Here is a 19,996-nt window from a genome sequence, read left to right on the forward strand (position 1 = left end):
CAACCCGCAATTTAGTACGCGGAAATAAAATACAATGGCCCTCGTCGCTTCTCGTATCGTGAAAGTATGGAGCCCGGATATAACCATAATTCCGTGTGATAGTTCATAATCTCTACATACATTGTTATTTTTTAGATGAACAAATATGAAGTGTATTATGCACTTAATAGATCTATATAGAGCGAATGTAGACGATGTGTAATGACTATAGAGGCAACGCCCATAGCTTAGCGAAGAGTATGGGCAACGCACACATTATCAATATCGAAATATTGCGTATCACATATCTCAATCTATAGATTTCAGGTATTTGCCATAAAAATATCAGTTGCAAAATTTGGGTTTAGGGAAACCCTGTATGTATATTAATTATATTCTATAAAGGGACACCATACTATGGTTTTATATAGATTGTATTGCAATGTTTCTATATTGTCTTACACATAACGAAGTTTTCCTTTTTAGCATCACACTAACAACCCTCTCGTAAGCATTTAGCAATGTATTACACAATATGGCCGATCCACGGTGATTAAGAAATATTTACTTTAAAATTTATCACTGTGGACTGCACTTGTGGGTATAAAATGTTAAATAAAGGTTTTAAAAGAAAAGGACAGTTAACATTAACATTTTATTTTTTTTATCAACGATTAGATATAAAAAAGCGTATTTACAAAAAAATATATTTTGCATTATGGAATTAATACAATCAAGCTGAATTTGATGTTTCTCTTTAATGATTGTACCCGCATGACCCATTGAACTAATCAAAGTAACTGGCTGGCAATTGGCTTTACTCGATCATCTGTGTAGGTATAGGTTTCCAATATATAAATATTAAATTTGATAAGTTCCAATACATAAATACAAATAATATAAATTTCAAATAATCGTCAAATAGTCGAATTTTGAAATCTTGTGTATTAATTTATTAAGTACCCTTATTTCGGATATCACAGATAATATTTTTATGTATTTACTACGACACGATATCGGTTAATTTGTGTTACAGTTTATGTAGCTATGTCTATCTACGTAATGAGAGCTTCGATTGCCAAGAAATAGAATTTTTTTTCGATATTCGATAGTCTATAGAAATATAACTTTCGAAGTTTAAATTTTTGGAGACATAAACTAAGAGGGTTTAAAAATGGCACAATCTAACTACAGTTTATCGTTTTGCGGTCACGGTCAAAAAACTTAGCATATAAAAATAGAAATATATATGTACATATTTTTTGTTTTCCTACTTACGTTAAAAGGTATTCTAAGGAAAGCATATTTAAACAATTTTATATTTTTAAGGAGCGCCGTATTCAGAAGATGGAGCTGAAGCGGGTGGACCGTATTGAGAAGCTGGAGGCGCTGCAGCAGGGTAACCGTCTTGTTTCTGAAATAAAATAAAGACAAATAAAACACAGTTCAGATGAATTGCTAAAATGATAAATCGCGATTTTTCTGAAAGTATTAATTAATGTAATTTTGTTTTAATTGAAATAACAAAAATTACTTAATGAACATAAAATTATTAAAATAACTCTTAACATTAACATAAGTTTTCTTGATTTAAGTGTTACTCGAATTTATCGTATTAAATCATATATATTGTTATTCATACTAAATTGTTATTCATAGTAATTTGTATTCAAGCCATACCCATTATATATGTTGTAATGCCATTCATAACAATAAATAATTTTAGTGGTTAACATACTTTCCTTTTCTAAAAAAATGGCCTCATACTTATATAATTATAAAAAGATTTACAAAATTGTTTTGTAGGATATGTACACAATGGAACACATTTTTATAATAACGTTGTCAAAAGTCCTTTAATATTTAAAAATAATTTTATAACGTAAAATCAGATTAATAAAGAAACTTACCTGTGTCTTATATCTGATGAAATAGACCTCCGGCTTGGAAGGCTGTGTCGGGGCAGGTGTGGGAATCACAATATCAGGTTGATCCTCAGGCTTCTTAACCAACACATATACGAGTGTCTTTTCTTCGTTCTGAGGCTGTACTGGAATAATTGGTGCGGTCGGCGTTGGCGGTGTTGGTGCTTTGATGAACACTATTTTGTAGTGTTTTTGTGGTGGAGGCACGTATATTTGCTTCTGGGGTTTGGGCACTTCGTTATCGGGAGGCGGGACGTGAACGTAGACATGTTTGTGAACAATCGGTTGTTGAGGGGGACCGTACTGCGGGGCAGGTACCCCGTATGACGTCGCCGGGGGACCATACGACGATGGAGGCTCCGGCCTCGCTACAGCACACACCAACACCGCAGCGAAAATAATTTTTTGCATCACCTACACAAATAAAATACTATTATAGAACAAATAATAAATTAATGTAAATAGTTTCTACTCAAATAGCACAATAACAACGTTGATTACATACGCCACGCACCATTTTTTGACACATCCTGATGCACAAATAGTACGCAGGCAAGACAGTGTTATGTCCAGCAGAGAGAATGAAGCAGAGTATTTAAGAGGTTTCCGCTCTAACCTAGGGTGGGGGCACTTTCGATGATCCTCATGCCTTGCGCAACCTTATGGTTCAGCCCTCCTGCTGACAACATCGCAACACGTATTACTTTAAAAGAAATTAGTATTTTGCAGGAAATTTCTTTCATTTATCGAAACATTTATTCTAATAAATTTAGTTTTACAAATGAAATTGTATTTAAAAATGTATAATTATTATTATACTATTACAGTTGGTTAAAGATCTACAAATTACATAATAGGATCTGAGAAAAAGTGACTCCCATCAATTTTATTGTTACCTATCATTTAATAAGTCCTACAATTAATGAAGATGAGCCTGTTTCCTATAGGTACTATTATAATGTTAAAGTTTAAAAATATTATAAATTACTACAAAAACAATCTGACAATTTTAAATAACCGTGATATATGGACTTTACGATAAGTGCCCCTTTTGTTGAAAACAAATAAAAATTTAAGCGTGCCTAAGCCCCGCGACGCGTTTGAAGTAATGTCAGTAATAAGTTGGAAATATCCATTTGAGCAAGCAAAATTGGGAAAATATTTAACGTAATTTATTTCAAACCTACATCGTAGTATACAGTTTGATTGGTAAGAAGCACCTATATTAATCACGTATTAATTGTAGGTGTATGATTATTAATGGCCACAGATCAAAACATACAGCCCTTTTTTTATTTTAACATAAACATATTGTGCATTTTAAATTGGTTAGACTGAAATCATGATGCCGATGCAACTGACGAATGATTCCACGGTTGACCAATCATTTCTGATAGCACGCACAACTTAGATGTTATTGTATATATTGTATGAGGCTTTATAATGTTTCTTGATTACTGCAAAAAAGTCGCAATAACGGATCTAACGTTACAATTGTTTCAGCTGAAAATAAATTTCACAATATTACCAAATAAAAACAAATTTTGATAAATACCGTAATAAATAATAATATCGTGAATGAGCGTGATGAGATCAAGGTGGATTACTAAATTCACTTAATTTTACATGTTTCTTAAGTTAAATGGATATATTAATGTAGTGCAGTGATATGCTAACTAGTGAAGGATTTTTTTAGATATCCCGAAAAGAGCTGTATATAAACAATGTGGAGTGAGACAAAGTGTTCTGTGTCATCGGATTAATTACCATTTATTGGTGTGCATGTTGGGCGTTCAGTACAGTCAAAACTAAACAGTGTGGTCAGGACGTGTACTAGTTCGATTACAGTCGTATGTTTTTTCTTTGATAAAGTGTAATATGGAAATAAATTGATATAAAAAATATTCAAGAATGGCAATAGATCATTTCAAGCGGCGTTGTCCTTTACTTAAGGTAAAAATGTACTTAATATCTTTAAGCTTTATAGTTTATGCATGATTTAGATTGTCTAATGAGTTTATCAGAATAATAATTATGTATATGCATTAAAAATCTATCTCTACGTATGCGGTTCATACTTGATAGCTACACTCACTTTTAGATGGTCCGCGTCTTAGAGAATTAAGAAATCGCTCTTGGAAACACTCACGAAAAGTTGTTACGTGCCAATTACTATGTCATAATTTCGTAACTTAATACACACATAAAGTAATTATTATATGACATGGAAGGTTAATATTATGAGTAAATTTATGTTTTCTAGATTTTATTTTATTATTTTCAATTTTTTTTATTAGATTCAGTAGATATATGAATGCCACCAGTAATAAATGCCAACAGCAATTACATTATTTTGCTACATAATCCCTGTGGCAGTGCACCTTTCCAGTAATAAAATTTCCAAAAAGAAGTTCCTATTGATTGGGGCATTGTAATATTTTCTTACAATACATATATCTATACATCCACCCAGTTACAAACCTCTCTTGGCCTTTTTCACTTGGTGTTCCTTTTTGGCTCAGATTTTCGTATCGGTATCATTAAGCATTTTCCTTTATAGGTAAGCCTGCGCCGGTTGGCAGCTTTCTTGGCCTGACGTTATAGTCAATACTCCATATAGTAGACATAAATATTAAATAAATAAACAGAAATAAAATATTACAAAAATATATAAATGAAGCCGTGGGCTTCTTCGTTCTTATTCTCGGTTAAAAATTTCTTAAAATTTATTGGTTGTTTGTAAATTTCATAGAATCTCGAACGTGAGCGAAATGCAGAAGTTGGTTTTAATATTGGATTTATGTTTTTATTTTATATTGGGTACAATATAAAATAAATATATCGATCCAAATCTCATAAAGTTTCAAAAGAAGAAGTTTTAAAGTTAAACTGGTCAATTCAGGTTACATTTTAATCCAAATATGTTTTATTCAAAATCACACACGTTAAATATTTTTTATGCAGCGTATCCCTACTAGTATATATAGAAGAAAAATATAAATATGAAACTGTTAATAAAATGATATTTACGTCTACTTAATTATTTCCCTGATAAATTATGTTGCCGGTATTTATTAGGTACTATTATAGGTATGTATCGTGTTAATAAATAAATAATTTAATACACTTTTAATTCAAATGCCTTAACTGATAGTTGTTGGTGTTTTAGATAGACTGAGACTCGTTTAGAGCCACACGAGCCACGTCTCATTTTTTGGTAGTTGTATTTACTTTTCCTGAATTCAACAAAACATTGATTTCGTAAATATACGGGAAGGAACAGGAAAATCTATTGATTTATTTTTTGTATGGTCTCGAATTCTCTAAACTCCGCATGACAAGTTTCTTTTAATTGCTTGGAATGTATCATGAATGGAGCCACGCAAACAATCCCATGAGCTGTCAGTAACCCCATATAGTTTATTATTATCCGGAACTTACCGCCGTAAAGAAGTTTTAATGAACGCTGAACCGGTTTTTTCCAATTCAGCTCTCTCGCGAGTACGCTTCGTAGCAGAAGCTGAAATAATAGCCATAACGTTGACTTTAATAAGCAAGTTATGGTGATAAAAAATTATAAAGAATGTTAATACGGTTCACTAATTTCGATTCATGGTAATTTAGTGGCTTTAACACCAAAAGCTATAAGAAACTCCTATAGATTTTTTAAGGATGCCATTAATTCCTAGCGTGCGCCTTCGATGTGGGTCGGAACTTGTTCCTCCGTTGGATTCGAGCAAATACAGATAACTTATATAATATTATAAATAAAACAATCAATTGGCTTAAAAAACTAAAGCAATCTATTAATTAGCGCAATTGGAAAATCGCTAGAATTAAAGTTATACACCCGTTCCTTGTAACTCATTGATCAAAACCGTTTTTACAGACACCTACGCACAATTAACTTCCGTTATTAATGCAATTGTAGGGTGTTCATTATACGTTAATAAACGCGTAAAACCATTAACTGTGGTGAGGACTATTATGTCTAAAGATTCACTATCCTGATATATGTATAGCCCTGATCTTCAAGTAGAATGGATTACTCTAAAAAATACCATATTATTTGTTTAATGAATTTATCATAGAAATAGATTTTTGTTTCAGCTGACGTTAAATAAGCTGGTTATTTTTACTACTACATCATGCATTTTTGCGGCCGCCTCCGCATCAACCGTCAATGTCAGTACATCCATAAACAATACTAGCTCCGGCAACGAGACCGATCTCTCGGAACTTTTTCACTGGCAAGACTATGGGGTACTTGCTGCTATGTTATTTGTTTCTTGTGCAATCGGAGTATTTTATGGCTATTGTGGTGAGAAACAAACGACGGGAGATGATTTTCTTTTAGGTGGATCATCGATGGGAACTTTTCCCATGGCTTTAAGTTTAGCGGCTAGGTAAGATCTACGCTTCTATTCAGCTAACGTTGTTTATGGTGTGTTTTGTTTTTTTTTTTAATATTTCAGAACATTTAGCTTTGATAATACTAGGACCACAATTCTATGGTTTACGCAGTAATTCAATAAATGTATGCATCCGCTGTTTAGCTCCTGTGTTGTATATCACACATAAGAAAATGCGCCTTTATACATAAATGATTTTATCCTTTTAATACATCTTCGAAATAAATCTAACTTATTTTTCAGTTTCGTAACTGCTATCGAATTATTGGGCAATCCAGCAGAAATGTACATAGCTGGGGCTCAGTTTTGGATGATTTGTATTGCTTTTGTTCTGGTTGTTCCCATTTCTAGTCAACTTTATCTACCTGTTTTTATGAGGCTACGATTGACATCATGCTACGAATACCTGGTAACCGTAACTTTTTAATAAACAGTAAGAAAATTTTGATCACCTTCTCGCAACATTAAAACTGCTTTAATTGTTGGTAATATAAATATTTCGTTGAATTTAGAACTTCATATGATAAAAATAAACATCTAATCCTCCTTCAATGTATATCAATTGTTCATCAGTTTAAGTAAGAAACATGCGACTGTAATACATATGTAGGTATGTGGATAAGAAGTGAAGGAATTGCTTGTATTTACTTATTTATTACGTATTGTTTTTAGGAGGTGCGATTCTGCAAATCTATGCGAGTTTATGCAAGCGCATTATACATGCTTCAAATGATATTGTACACTGCAGTGGCTGTTTATGCTCCAGCTCTTGCTCTCTCGGATGGTTGGATTTTAATTTTATTATTGATTATCTAAAACGTATTGAGAACTGTTACTCCCGTACCTGTGTCAGAAACCTTTTGGATTTTACCCTCACCCTGGGCAATGGAATATAAAAGAAACCACAAAATCCCGAGATCTAAAAATAAATTTCTGAAGCAATAGCATTCTTTAATCTTATTATGATCTAAGATGTTAACATAAATAATCTCGGAGAGAGGTTACATTAAATAATCGTTCCGAGCGCGTATTCCTGTCGACAAAAGAAAATCGAAATTATGATAACGACCGATTATGAAATTCCAAACGTAACGCGAATACAACGACACACAATGACACAATAATAGGGTCGTAAAATTAATTCAGTTATAGTAATGTGAATATGACTTCATAGCATTTCGCAACAGTTCCTTTTCAATAACGGATAGTAAAATTGTAAATCTGCTATGGTAATTTAGGCTCGGTTTTGAGACTAGTTAGGAATAGGATTTTTTTCACTCATGCACATAATTTAAATGCTTAATTTAGAATTGCTCTAGATCCTTTTCCCGTGGAACAGCAATCGCTAGAAGGTTTGGAAGGCTGATGAATTGCCTTAAAAAGAATGGACAAAATAAATGAAAATCCATGATATATCTCCTATTATTTTAAATGATTCATATAGTCCATAAAGCACGAAAATTTAATGAATACATTAGAATTTGGAATTACCGCGGAACTGATAAAAATGCCTGATTTTTTTCAATTGGTTTAAAATTGTATACGTAAAGTGCTTTAGTGCAGTTGCATTTTTTTTTCAGTAACTGGATTAAATACCTACGTTGCAGTATCGCTGGTCTACGTAGTTTGTATTTTTTACGCTTCCCAAGTAAGTAATCACTTTATTCTACTAGAATGAAATAGGGTCAAAACCTACTAAACTTTATATTATAACAAACCAACGTATGGTGGGATTGTTCATATATAACCTAAAATAAACATCATGAGACTGTTATAGGGGTACAGTACTATTTTTGATTTTTTCTCGAATTACGGGCGTTAACATTTAATAATACGCCAATTGTAGGACTATTTATAAATTCTTCCTAAAAGGAATACGCGGTGATTGTCATTTGTTTTAACTTTCAACATCTATGTAAAACTATTTAGACGATATAATTCTATCGCAAAAATTTATTGGCACTTGACATCCTTCCGTTATGAAAGTGGTTTATTAATTTATTTTCAGGGTGGAATGAAAGCAGTAATCATGACAGACTCTTTTCAATCAGCAGTTCTTTTAGCATCATTAGCGACAATATTGGCTTTAGGTGCAAATCAAGTGGGCGGACTTAACACAGTATGGGATTATTCTAGACGTTCTGATAGACTACACTTATTTGAGTGAGTATTGCAAAGTGGAAATAATTATTAATTAATTTAATTTAATTATCTTATATTCTATATTAATTATCTCAAAGTTGCACCGTTCACTTTTGTAAAATAATTTCTCCTTGCAAGTAATACGTTCTAATCCATTTCGACATCGATTTAATAGTAGATGAGGCAACAATCTTCCGCGATAAACTATTTGCCCTATCACCTCGGTAAATATGCAGCATTATATTGTATGGAGAGGTGTCAGGCATATTTAGAGCTTTCGGTAATTTGTCTATACTTAGTCATCTTTATTAGAACAATATTAAATGTTAACGAAACTCAAAGACAGTGCTGATTTGTTGATTATAACCAATAAAAACTTGCGTCCGTTTGAACGCAAAGCATTCATCATATAAACAAACATTACTGAATAAAATTAAAAAGTTAACATTAGAAAAATAATTTGTTACACTAAAAGTTTGCTGTTTTTAATCGTAAAAATTATCTTAGTGAAACGGACGAACGTGAATAAAGTCGAAACAAAATTATTTTAAAACTATATTACTAAGTAAACATTCTTAAACAAAATAGCGTAAAAATACTGAATATTTTGAATTATTATATTAATTTATAGTATTTTAAATTTATTGGGTTTCTCTTTTATTTTATGTTCCCTTAACAGGCTGTCAAGAGAAGTTCTGTTTATTGCCTATTTAAATGGTTAATAATATAATTAAAACTTTATTATTTTAGTATGGACCCTGATCCCACGGTGCGCCATTCGTTTTGGTCAGTAGTTATTGGTGGCACAATGTACTGGGTGAGCATGTTTTGCGCAAACCAGGCATCTGTACAAAAATACTTATCTGTTGAGCGCATATCTCAAGCTAGAATCGCTCTTTGGGTATCTGCAATTGGCTTGATTGCCGTGTATTCTGTGAATTTCATCACCGGCGCAGTTCTTGCCGCCCATTATGCTGGATGCGATCCAATACAGGTGAGTTGAATATAAATTAGTATAATAGGTCAGATATTATGTAGGTACTGTCTCAATAACTACGACTTAGCTTTGGAGACATTTTTGGTTTATTCAAATCGAATCCGGAGGATCAGTCTCCGGGAAAACGAAAATAAAATATTAGAATGATGGTTTAAAGATGATTTCACAGTTATATGTTATGATTATCCATATTAATATGACATTTGCAGCACCTATTTTTATATCGCTGATTGTATGGATTTTTCAATTGATCGATCTAAATGTACCACTTTCTTGCAAATAGATGATTTATTATTATTATTATATATACGTCGTTATCCCATTTTAAAACAAAAAAAAATAATTAAAAGATTTTTTTATGAATTCATACAAAGCTCATTAAGTCAGAAACCAAAAATACATAAATATTAAATCTTATAGCTATTAGCAATAGGTAGGTATACAATAGTTCAAACTTACCAATTTCTAGGCTGGAGTTATCAGTGCATCAGATCGATTACTTCCATTATATGTGGTGAGGGAATTTGGAAAATACCCCGGCATTCCTGGCTTCTTCGTCGCAGGCATTTTCGCGGCTAGTCTTGGGTAAATATATTATTGCTCATTCTGATGCTATAAGAATATTTAAATCGAAAATAAACATATGTATTTAAGGTTAAATAAATTACGTTTATGTAAAGTTTATTATAAAGCATCATTCCTGGACGCTGACAAATAACCTACGAACGGTAACGCTCCAAATTAAATACTTTTGTAACCTCAGAATTGTTGCAAATAAATTTCACCGTTTTTAAAACACCATAATAATACACTCAATTAAAACTCGTAACCCGTTGGGTATGATAGCTCTCGAATAACTAACTCAGATTCAGGTCTTAAATTAAGAACTAACCAGAAATGTCCAGATAGCATTCCGGTTTCAATTTGAGACATCTCTCTCGAATTTAACCTTAATCAAGTCCATTTTATGTCAGCGTTAATATTTTTATGTAAGGAGCCTAAATAAAATTTAATAAAAGAAACAGTTCCACTAATTATAATTATCTTTAATCATCCGTTTAAACCAGGTTTTCAATAATTTCAACCTTCATGAAAAATCGTTTGACAGCTCTCAATTAGATTGTAGTTGTAAATAGTCGTAGAGGTATGATTGTAGTTGTAAATATAATACCGACCTAAAACTATTAAAATTAGACATAAGACATAGACATAACATTTATTAATAACGAAACACACACACAGAAATACACAAAATAATAATAATAATAAAAAAATAATACCAAAAAATTATGGGCAGAAAAAAAAAGCATTAAGGTACATTTTAAGTGTGTGTGCGTAGTGGTTGTATCTGGCCCTGGCTCAGCAATATGCTGTGGAGCAGACGTACTCCACAGCTTCAAGTTCTTGCTCTTCTTATAACGGATTATTAAATTTCCTAAGATAAATAACTTACTTGTTAATATGTTACGTATAATAATGAGCGAATCAAAGAGGAATACGGTAATTGATTACAAATTAAACATGCTAAACTTCCGACACGATTTTATTTAAAAAGATTTGATGTATTAGACAGCGAACTTGAGCATTTATTATTTATATTGGCCTATCAAATTTAGTGCTACATTTTAACTTTTAGATATATTTATTATTTCCACAGTACTGTTGCATCAGCCCTAAACTCTCTGGCTGCAGTCGCGTGCCAAGACTTAGCGAACGGCTTATTAGGAATAACACTTCCAGAAGAAAAAGGGGCAATGGTAAAAAACGTTAATACTTCTTAGACAATAGTAACTAACGGTACCTTAGTTAAATATTTTTTTATACTTTTGTCTTTTAATCATTATTTTAACATCTTATTAAAACATAGAATACACATCAAACTCTAAGTTTTTTATGAATTTTTGTTTATTATTTAGATAGCAAAGTGGGTCTGCTTGGCTTGTGGTGCTATCTCCTTTGCTCTGGTTTTCATAGTGGAACGACTTGGGCCAGTTCTACAATTGGCGCTCTCATTCAACGGCATGGCCGGAGGGGTTTCCTTGGGTCTCTTTAGCTTAGGAATGTTATTCCCGTGGGCTAATTCTACGGTAAATTTGTTAAAACTATATGCATCCTTTTCGTTATTTTGATATTTTGTGCTTATAATTATTTTACTCTGGGTGCACGTTGTACTTAAACCACACCGCGCGCACTTGGCGAAAGCAATGCGACTACGTGAGATCCTAACTTAAAGGAAACCATTCATTTTAAACCCGTACCAGGGGTGCAGCAAAAACCTTAATCTTTTGAATACATTTTATTTTCTTCACAGGGTGCAGTGGCAGGTAGTATTTTTGGGCTACTCGTAGTGGTTGTGGCGGGCGGTGGTGCACAACTAGCGCAGGTTCCACTCCCGCGGCTTCCTACATCAACGGATTCCTGTCCTGCTTACTATAATCTGACTACCTTAAGTATATCCCCAAGGTATTATTAGTTTATAGACTGTTTCTTATTTGGCACTTTTGCCACAATTTGTGGTTCACACATGATAACAATTAATTAATTAATCAGTTAAAATTTTTCGTACGGTCTATTTGTATACCATATAATTGGTAATATAAAATTATATTTTGCAGCGAAAACCAAGATGAAGCAGTTTTTTGGCTATTCAAAGTCTCATACCTATGGTATTCAAGCCTAGGTTGTGTAGCTACAATCTTAGCTGGAATGGTTGTATCAGTAATAACAGGTGTAACGGATCCCGCCCATGTGCCAATTGATCTCATTTCGCCACCCGTCATATCCCTATTAAGCTCCTTGCCGAAAAAAATAAAGGTAGGCAATGATGCATCAGTTTCCTTTAAGACACATATTTATTATTATAAAGTAGCAAACATAACGTTTAAAAAAATTGTACATCGGTCCCGGTGAAACATGTTAGTAATTGTTAGGAAAACACTCGACATACGAAAATTCTGGCATTTGCGTATATAAAACCCTAGCAATATTTAAAACTACAAGACTTTTTTAAATCAGCCTCAATTTAATTTTTTACACATTCTTACATTTTCCAAAACAGTAAATAGTATGTTTGTCCGGATGTCCTTCGATTAGACATACAAATGTTTCGGACTTTGCCTAAAAGAATTTGGTTAGAGATTTCACCACTCAGTGAACTTGTTTACATTGTAAGAATTGGTTAACTGTTTATGATTCAGAAAGCGTTACGGATACCAACGCGTATGGGGTTGGAAAGGCGGCGAAGTTCGAGCGTGCGGCCGCCAAGTATTGCAGATGACAAGGACACGAGACGGCGCAGGCGCCTCTCGGAATTAGCTGGTGGTGTTTTTTATAGCGACGCACAGATCCTTACGCAAGGACATGACAACCTCGCATTGGACACAGAGAAAAGCCGTGACCATAACCATCGCACTAGCTTTAAATTGGACACACAATCAAGTCCTCAACTTTCTAGAACATCTACTTGTTAAGTTTAGTATATTAGCGTATTACTGTGTAAAGTAATACAACGTACAGGTATTCAACAAATAATAAAGGCAATATTCTTCCAGGGTACCTATTTCCAAGAAACCATAAGTTACAAATTAAATTATATATAAATAGTTATATTATATGTACCTAATGAAAATAACCAAATTAATACACTGTTAATTATTTATATTCCATAAACTTATGTACTTACTTTACTTATTCCGGTAAAGTGTGTGTTAAGACTAATTTTACCGTGTCATTATTGATTAAATGTCTAACAAGTGCAAACCAGTTTATTAATGACCTTAGATTTTGAAAATGTGTGGAATATTATTCAATTGTTTTGCATCGTCGAATTTGAGTTACTGTTATGTTATCGCAACGTTGAGAATCATAATAAATAATCAATTTGTTCACGTAGCTCATACGTCAAGCATAATAAACCTACATAGCTGTATAAGTAGGCACCCAAAGAGCCATATAATAGCATACCATGACCTTGAAGCGAGATTGATACTTTAACTTTTGTGCATTTTAATGCATATTAACTATTTATAGGTTTCTAATTTGTGTGACCTGCCATGGCACTTGTTTTTCTAGTAAATATATCCAAATCACAATGATTGGTTCCTAAAAAATGCTTAAGATTCCAAATAGGTTTTAGGGATTCCATTGTATCATCATAAATACAAGTGATCCATAATTTCAAGATAAGAAAAAGTCAGTTAAATTGAATGTCGGATTTATCTATACTCTATTTTCACATAAAACAGTGCAATTGTCTAATATTTTAGACTTTGTTATAAGCACAATTTTGGTTTTTATCAGTTGTGATAGTTGGGGCAAAGATTATCCATAAATAGAACTTATGTATATTTTATTATTTATTTCAACCTAAATTAAACTTATTAATACAAATAAATGGAAAACAAATATAATATAAGTATATGAAACATCTGGAAATGTCTGATGTAAAATAATAAAAATGCTAAATAATCTTTTAAATTTTTACCATACAGTATGGCCCAAAATATTCCTCATACATACAATGACTCAAAGCAATAAAAAGAAATTAAAATTGATTCAACTATTTGGGTCAACTGTATCAATTATATACAAAGCTATAAATATTTTTATACAAATCTGAATTATATCTTTAATAACATGTCAATTTTTACGATAGTAAGTCTTGTTGTTGATAGGCTTGTTGTTGATGTATTTCTTGCATTGTCGTTACCGGCAAAGTGGCACTAACAGTTATCGAGGGCATACCAGGGAGAGAAACTGGGGTCACAACAGGCAGCCCCGTGGGACCTACTAACGGCGGGGGCTGTATTGGAACATTAAAACTACTCATATCAAATGTTGGTACCAGATTTGCAGAAGTCTGAGGGTATGATGGATCCTGGTTTTGGGTGAAGCTAGGCATGATTGGAATATATGGCTGTGGCTGGTTCATGGGAATGCCTGGCAAGCTTGGCAATGGAGCAGGTGGCTGTATATTGGATACAGATGGGATGCTGCCTAAGTTCATTAGTGTTGTATCAGCAAAATCTGTAAATAAATATCAAGTGATACAGTATGCCTATTGAAATATGTTTCATCATTTACCAACATACAAACATACCTTTTTTATTTGGTACAAGAAGTAGCAAAAGAATAATTCTTATGCGTAAATACATTTTGCAAGAATTTTGTACATACGGATTTATTTTGAAAAATTGATATACAGAAAATTTGTGTATATACTAACTTGTAGAATAGGGTGGTATATTAGATACTACAGATGAAGGTTGTGACATTGTTGGCTGAATTGATGTTTGTGGTTCAACATTTATTGGTGCATTTGTACCCACAGGATTACTTATTCCTGGATTCACCATAGGTACTCCAGACAAAAATGGTGGGGGAACCTGAACATTTTGTGCTTGAATATTTGTAGATACATTAACATTTGCTAAACCACTAGCTTGTTTTTGTGGTATCTGAAACAAATATACATACATAATAAAAAAATTACAATATTTAACATAAAACCAATTTGGTAAAATATATTCTGTTACTACAATCGGAACAATAAGAACAAGTTTGTATTGATTGACTACTTACATGCAAGACAAAATGTCTATAATTAATTTCACGTACCTCCTCAAAAGGCTTGGCCATCTTTGATGCCTTGTTTGCTTCATATTGAATGGGAATCCTGTGAAGGTATCCATATCCAATTCCACAGCCCAGACTACCTTCTCCTCCCCACTTATGGTTTGGTGTTATAACAACTTCACGACATATATCCTCAGAAACATTATAAACATACAGCTTAAGAGGTCTCGCTTCATGAGCTTCAATCAGAGTAAATAGATCTTCACTTTCATGCATAATTGAATCTGCACCAATTATGTAGTCAGAAAATGGTCTTAATCCTGCTAGTTCTGCCGGAGATGATGGGTGAACTTCCTGAAAATAATCAGTTTAATTTAAATAATGATAACTAAGTTAGGCGACATGGATTGTCTAGTGTTTTGTTATTTCCTTTTATAGATATATGCAGGCCAATTACCTAATACTTGATGAAATTAACACAAATACATTACACATCAAATTTATTATTCAGTCATGTTGCATTCATTAAAAGACTGTGATGAATTTGATGTTTGTTTTTTATCTATAATCCTCCAAACATATAACATTATTTACTTCTCTAGCAACTTAATGTACATAAATTTGAAGTATGTTAAATCTTGATTCTAGACTAGAATCTTTCTTATGATATAATTAATATCAATCAGTATAAATGTTAATAATCTTTACACTGCATTTACCATATAGTCAAATTCAAATATGTATTACCAAAATATGCCAAACATTTTCAGTTGCACCCTCAAATGAGCAAAATCGTATGCTGACACCAAGAAGACCCTCACCACCCCAGTTTGCACAAGGTGTAATCAATACTTCTCTCACTGATTGAGTTTTACTACTATAAACATGCATTTTAATGTTTTTATCAACATTCTGTTTTAATAACTCCTTCAATGTTTCGTTATCTTGATCTAGTCTAGTATTTTCTATTGACACGATAAAATCAAAAAACGGTTCTAGTCTCGCTTTTTGACCCGGAGAACCGTCTTGAACCTGAAAAATAAAATTTACGAGTCAATAACACAAAACATTATCATTATACATTAGGTCATTTCCTACGAAACATACCCGCAAAACATGATATCCTTCAGAACCTCCACCCGGTACTTCAAGACTCTGTGAAGAGCCCATGATGAAAGCTAGCTTGAGAAACAAAAATTAACTTCCTCTGAGGATTTTAAAATTATCATTACAAATTAACAGAAACACTATCCTAATTTCTATTCACTGACTGCCTGGCACTTGCCTGTTGGCTGTCGCCAAATGTCAAGCTGCAAATTAGCTGTCACAAATATAAAAATGTTGACAATCATACGTGGCAGCCACAGGTAAATTTTCCTCTCATACAGACTAAAATCTATACACTAAGTCTAGAATCTATACTCTCTCTAACTCCAACTTCCATTTTGTTCCCGTTAGAGTAGACTCTTGGGCCGTGAAGCCTTGCACAGTGGTTTATTACAGATTTAAGTTGACGTCTAGTAGATAGTACCGGTGATCTCATAACTGTTTTTTCCTGGCTCAACGAATAAGTATCGCAATAAAGTGAGCAACAAACTTTTTAAGTTTTAATAATTATTATTATTACTTCATATGTTACGAAAATTGTACATCCAAATTATATGTATGAAACATGACTCTAAAATTATAATTCAATATTTTACGCTTTACGCTTTCGATGTAGATATGCAATAGTCATTATTTTGATAATATTATAAATTAGCTAGTGGTCTCCTGGAAAAAAACAGTTATTGGGCTTGAGACAAAGTCACTTTTCGTCAGTCGGGTCACATTAACGCAAAACGAATAAAGGCATAAGAAAAAAATGGCAAATAGTAAGATGCCATGCCCATATATTGTTGCAAGCCTTTGAGAATATGGGAGAATTTCATGACCTGAATTGACGATACTGAATATGTAGGTGTCTTAGGAGACTTGGATTGGAACTTGGCTACCGGAGTTGCGTTTAAGTATTAAAAAAAGATTTATACATTTTGTGTAATGTTTTGAAATTTGTAAACAAACCGTACATTTTTTACTTTTCTGTTGGTTAATAGAGATGTGACATTCTGCATAAAAAAATGATTTTTAATTAATCGTTTCTTTAGCGTGAAAAATCGAATATTTGAGGGGTATAAAAGCAAAGTCGCTTCAGTCCAACATTAACATTTTTTGAACTAGGCACACCAAATTATAGTACATAAAAGCAGCTATATACTCATTCAAATGTTAAAGTGCAAAGTCGTCTCGGTCCAATACAAAAATGACTTCAAAAGTAGCAGTCAAATGCAAAACCACTTCGATCCAAAATGTGTCACAAGCAAATCCGCTTCAGTCACAATATCCAATCCAGGCCAATCAGAAGCAAGCATTTCAAAATTTTAAAGATGGCGAATCGGGTATTTTTCATAGCAAGTCGCGTGTGAACAGTGTCCGATATTTTTGCGATTTGCGGTATTAATCACATTGTTATGGAAGAAAACATTCTTCCTGTCCATCCAGGACGAGCCAGAAAACGTGCTAGAAATGAAAGTCAATGGCGGCGTGCACAGGAAAAGGCAGAAAGGTATTACAAAGTTCACTAGTAAAACGCATGTTTTGGTAGGGTCTGCAGATTCAGCCTACATACCTAAGTACCTAATGAGTTTTTTGTTTTTATCTGATTATTAATATTTATTGTGAATGATGTCTTTCTGTTTACTTTAGCTATTCTCACCAAAAAATAATGAGCTTATTTTTAATGAAACTAGCTACTTTCGCTTAGGTTAATTGTTTTATTTTATTTTCAATTCAGGTATTCTGCAAAAGATCTTCCACAAGTACCTACATGCAACCATAACAAAAAAGCCATTTATGAGTGCAAAAATTTAACGCTTGCCGATGCTAAAGGCTTTCATGACGGCTTTTATGCCTACAAAACCAAACAAGCTCAAGATGCTTTTCTACTCAAATTCTGTCACGTGACTGATGTTCAACGTCGTCGACCACGAGCAGGAACACAAAGTGGACGCCAAGCGAAGTACTCGACAAAGCTGTACATTAAAAAAAAGAATTCCACTGCCCCTTTTGCACGTCTGTCAGTCAGCGTTTTTAGGCATACTACAAATACCAAGTCATAGAATACGTAGAGTTGCGGAAGTGTACAAGAAAACTGGAGGTCTTGTGAAGGAAAAAAGGGGTGGTGATCACACATCCCATTAAAATACCCTGAAAAAGCAAGGAAGTTAGAGCTTTTATAGAGTCTTTTCAGTGTTTAGAATCACACTACTGTCAATCTAGTTCGGAAAGAAAATATTTGGACTCTGCATCAAATATAAAAAAAATGTGGCGAATGTTTAATGATCAAACTGAGAATAAAGTGAAGCAGTGCTATTTTCGCAGGATTTTTAACACGCAATACAATATTGGATTTGGCAATCCAAGAACAGATGTGTGTTCAAAGTGCACGGAATTGGATGAACGAATTAAAAATGAAAAAAAATCTAGCAGAAAAAACCAAATACATGATTGAAAAGACTATCCACAAACGCAAATCTAAAAAAAATTACGAACTTTTGAATGAAAGACAACATGGAATGTTGACACTGTGTCCTTCGACTGCCAGAAAAACCAGGTTTTACCTAAAATACCAGATCAAATAACATATTACAGTCGACAAATCTATATTTATAATTTTGCAATAGTTCTATCAGTTGAAGGAAAAAACTGAATAAAGATACGATCAGTTTGTACACATGGATTGAAAATGAATACAAGAAAGGAGCGAATAAAATTGCTTCTTCAGTTTATCATCGGTTGAATGCATTAAACTTGGAGGATATTAAAACTGTACGACTTGTGGCTGATGGATGCGGAGCCCAAAATAAAAATTCCATTTTCATTGGAATGTGCTGTGCGTGGTTATGCAACGCTCCAGGTCATATAAACGACATTGACCTTGTTTTCCCAGATTTATTATTATTAAAAGATATGGTAATAAAATCAAAGTCAAAGGAGAACCCCATTGTACATCAGACTTTACACAATTCAAATCTATTTTGAAAAGAGGTAAATCTTTTAAAGATGTTCTTCCACTACCAGTGCCAAAAAACAATGTGCCCATTAAAAGAGAAAAAATCAATGACGTGAGAAAGTTATTGGAGAAACATTATGGGTCGCAGTGGAAAAGCAATAGTGAACTAATATATTACATATTTTGTGTTAATGTAAACGCCCTTTTAAAATCTTGGTTCATGTACATATAAAATACCTTCCTCTGTAATATGACCATGGAAGTCAGTTTAAAAAGGGACTTTGGCATTGTTGAGTTGATTCCTTGTATTACAATAAATACATACTTTTGTAAAACGTTTTTTATTTGCCATCAGTACCCAACACCATAGTTGATTTTGACAGATGACAACAGGAAATAGGTGCAAACTCGCTTCGATCCAAATCGATTAAAAGCAAACCCACCTAAGTCCAAAGTTAAAATGCTCATTAGTCCCAGGATATTCCAATTTTTTGCGACTCTGGTGTCAATTTGGTTGATTCGTGTAATATATATTTCTAACCAGTTATTATACGTGTAAATTAACACATGCTCTAAACCACAGTGAAAAACTTCAAATATCTCAGTTTGCATGTTTTGTGACTGAAGCGACTTTGCTTTTATACCCCTCATTTATCGATTATTTCCAAATTTTTGAATTTTATAGTTTAAGAATAATAAACACTGAAGTTAATCTAATTTCGTGTTGATAGATTTTAGGTGAAATCCCTATTAATTATATAAAAAATATTATCTATTGTTCGGTTAGGTTAGGTTAGTATATTAATATATTTTTTTAAATAGCTGTTTCCGGCGTGTGGAAGTGTTTAGAGATGATAACTCTAACTCTACCTCTTTAAAGCAACGGATCTATTCGATGTATTTAATTCAGTCCTAC

At 32.9% G+C, this 19,996-nt stretch overlaps 3 protein-coding genes across 6 annotated transcripts; 1 reads left to right on the top strand and 2 right to left on the bottom strand.

Moving 5' to 3' along the window:
- Positions 1-684: 684 nt before the first annotated feature.
- On the bottom strand, positions 685-9,952 carry LOC123710874 (pollen-specific leucine-rich repeat extensin-like protein 1). Of its 2 annotated transcripts, XM_045663149.1 has the most exons (4): positions 9,915-9,952; positions 2,419-2,583; positions 1,890-2,318; positions 685-1,393 (listed from the first exon to the last, which is right to left on the bottom strand). In XM_045663149.1, exons 2-4 carry the CDS (start codon positions 2,431-2,433, stop codon positions 1,304-1,306), a joined length of 534 nt encoding a protein of 177 aa, XP_045519105.1. In that variant the 5' UTR covers positions 2,434-2,583; positions 9,915-9,952; the 3' UTR covers positions 685-1,303. The 2 variants fall into 2 exon arrangements, with proteins under 2 accessions (XP_045519105.1, XP_045519107.1); XM_045663151.1 differs by lacking the exon at positions 9,915-9,952 and having other exon boundaries at positions 2,410-2,420.
- On the top strand, positions 3,049-13,147 carry LOC123710871 (sodium-coupled monocarboxylate transporter 2). Of its 3 annotated transcripts, none has more exons than XM_045663146.1 (14): positions 3,049-3,113; positions 3,601-3,857; positions 6,015-6,310; positions 6,560-6,725; positions 6,989-7,100; positions 7,897-7,964; positions 8,325-8,479; positions 9,209-9,452; positions 9,925-10,040; positions 11,113-11,212; positions 11,372-11,542; positions 11,767-11,918; positions 12,071-12,269; positions 12,653-13,147. In XM_045663146.1, exons 2-14 carry the CDS (start codon positions 3,816-3,818, stop codon positions 12,923-12,925), a joined length of 2,094 nt encoding a protein of 697 aa, XP_045519102.1. In that variant the 5' UTR covers positions 3,049-3,113; positions 3,601-3,815; the 3' UTR covers positions 12,926-13,147. The 3 variants fall into 3 exon arrangements, with proteins under 3 accessions (XP_045519102.1, XP_045519103.1, XP_045519101.1); XM_045663145.1 differs by lacking the exon at positions 3,049-3,113 and adding an exon at positions 3,282-3,502; XM_045663147.1 differs by lacking the exons at positions 3,049-3,113; positions 11,372-11,542 and having other exon boundaries at positions 3,277-3,857.
- Positions 13,148-13,815: 668 nt separating this feature from the next.
- Positions 13,816-16,320, bottom strand: LOC123710783 (Golgi reassembly-stacking protein 2). The gene is made up of 5 exons (XM_045662983.1): positions 16,137-16,320; positions 15,777-16,061; positions 15,072-15,383; positions 14,680-14,911; positions 13,816-14,480 (listed from the first exon to the last, which is right to left on the bottom strand). Exons 1-5 carry the CDS (start codon positions 16,197-16,199, stop codon positions 14,101-14,103), a joined length of 1,272 nt encoding a protein of 423 aa, XP_045518939.1. The 5' UTR covers positions 16,200-16,320; the 3' UTR covers positions 13,816-14,100.
- Between the last annotated feature and the right edge of the window lie 3,676 nt (positions 16,321-19,996).

The sequence above is a fragment of the Pieris brassicae genome, chromosome 6, assembly GCF_905147105.1.
Source record: "Pieris brassicae chromosome 6, ilPieBrab1.1, whole genome shotgun sequence".
Lineage (NCBI taxonomy): Eukaryota > Metazoa > Arthropoda > Insecta > Lepidoptera > Pieridae > Pieris > Pieris brassicae.

Coding starts and splice junctions, on each gene's coding strand:
- LOC123710874 (XM_045663149.1), bottom strand. Junction 1,394..1,889: donor TCATCAGATATAAGACACAG/GTAAGTTTCTTT, acceptor ATTTTATTTCAG/AAACAAGACGGTTACCCTGC.
- LOC123710871 (XM_045663146.1), top strand. CDS start 3,816: ATGGCAATAGATCATTTCAAGCGGCGTTGTCCTTTACTTAAG. Junction 6,311..6,559: donor GCTTTAAGTTTAGCGGCTAG/GTAAGATCTACG, acceptor CTTATTTTTCAG/TTTCGTAACTGCTATCGAAT. Junction 12,270..12,652: donor CCTTGCCGAAAAAAATAAAG/GTAGGCAATGAT, acceptor TTTATGATTCAG/AAAGCGTTACGGATACCAAC.
- LOC123710783 (XM_045662983.1), bottom strand. CDS start 16,199: ATGGGCTCTTCACAGAGTCTTGAAGTACCGGGTGGAGGTTCTGAAGGA. Junction 14,912..15,071: donor TGGCCAAGCCTTTTGAGGAG/GTACGTGAAATT, acceptor TATTTGTTTCAG/ATACCACAAAAACAAGCTAG. Junction 14,481..14,679: donor TATACCACCCTATTCTACAA/GTTAGTATATAC, acceptor ATTTATTTACAG/ATTTTGCTGATACAACACTA.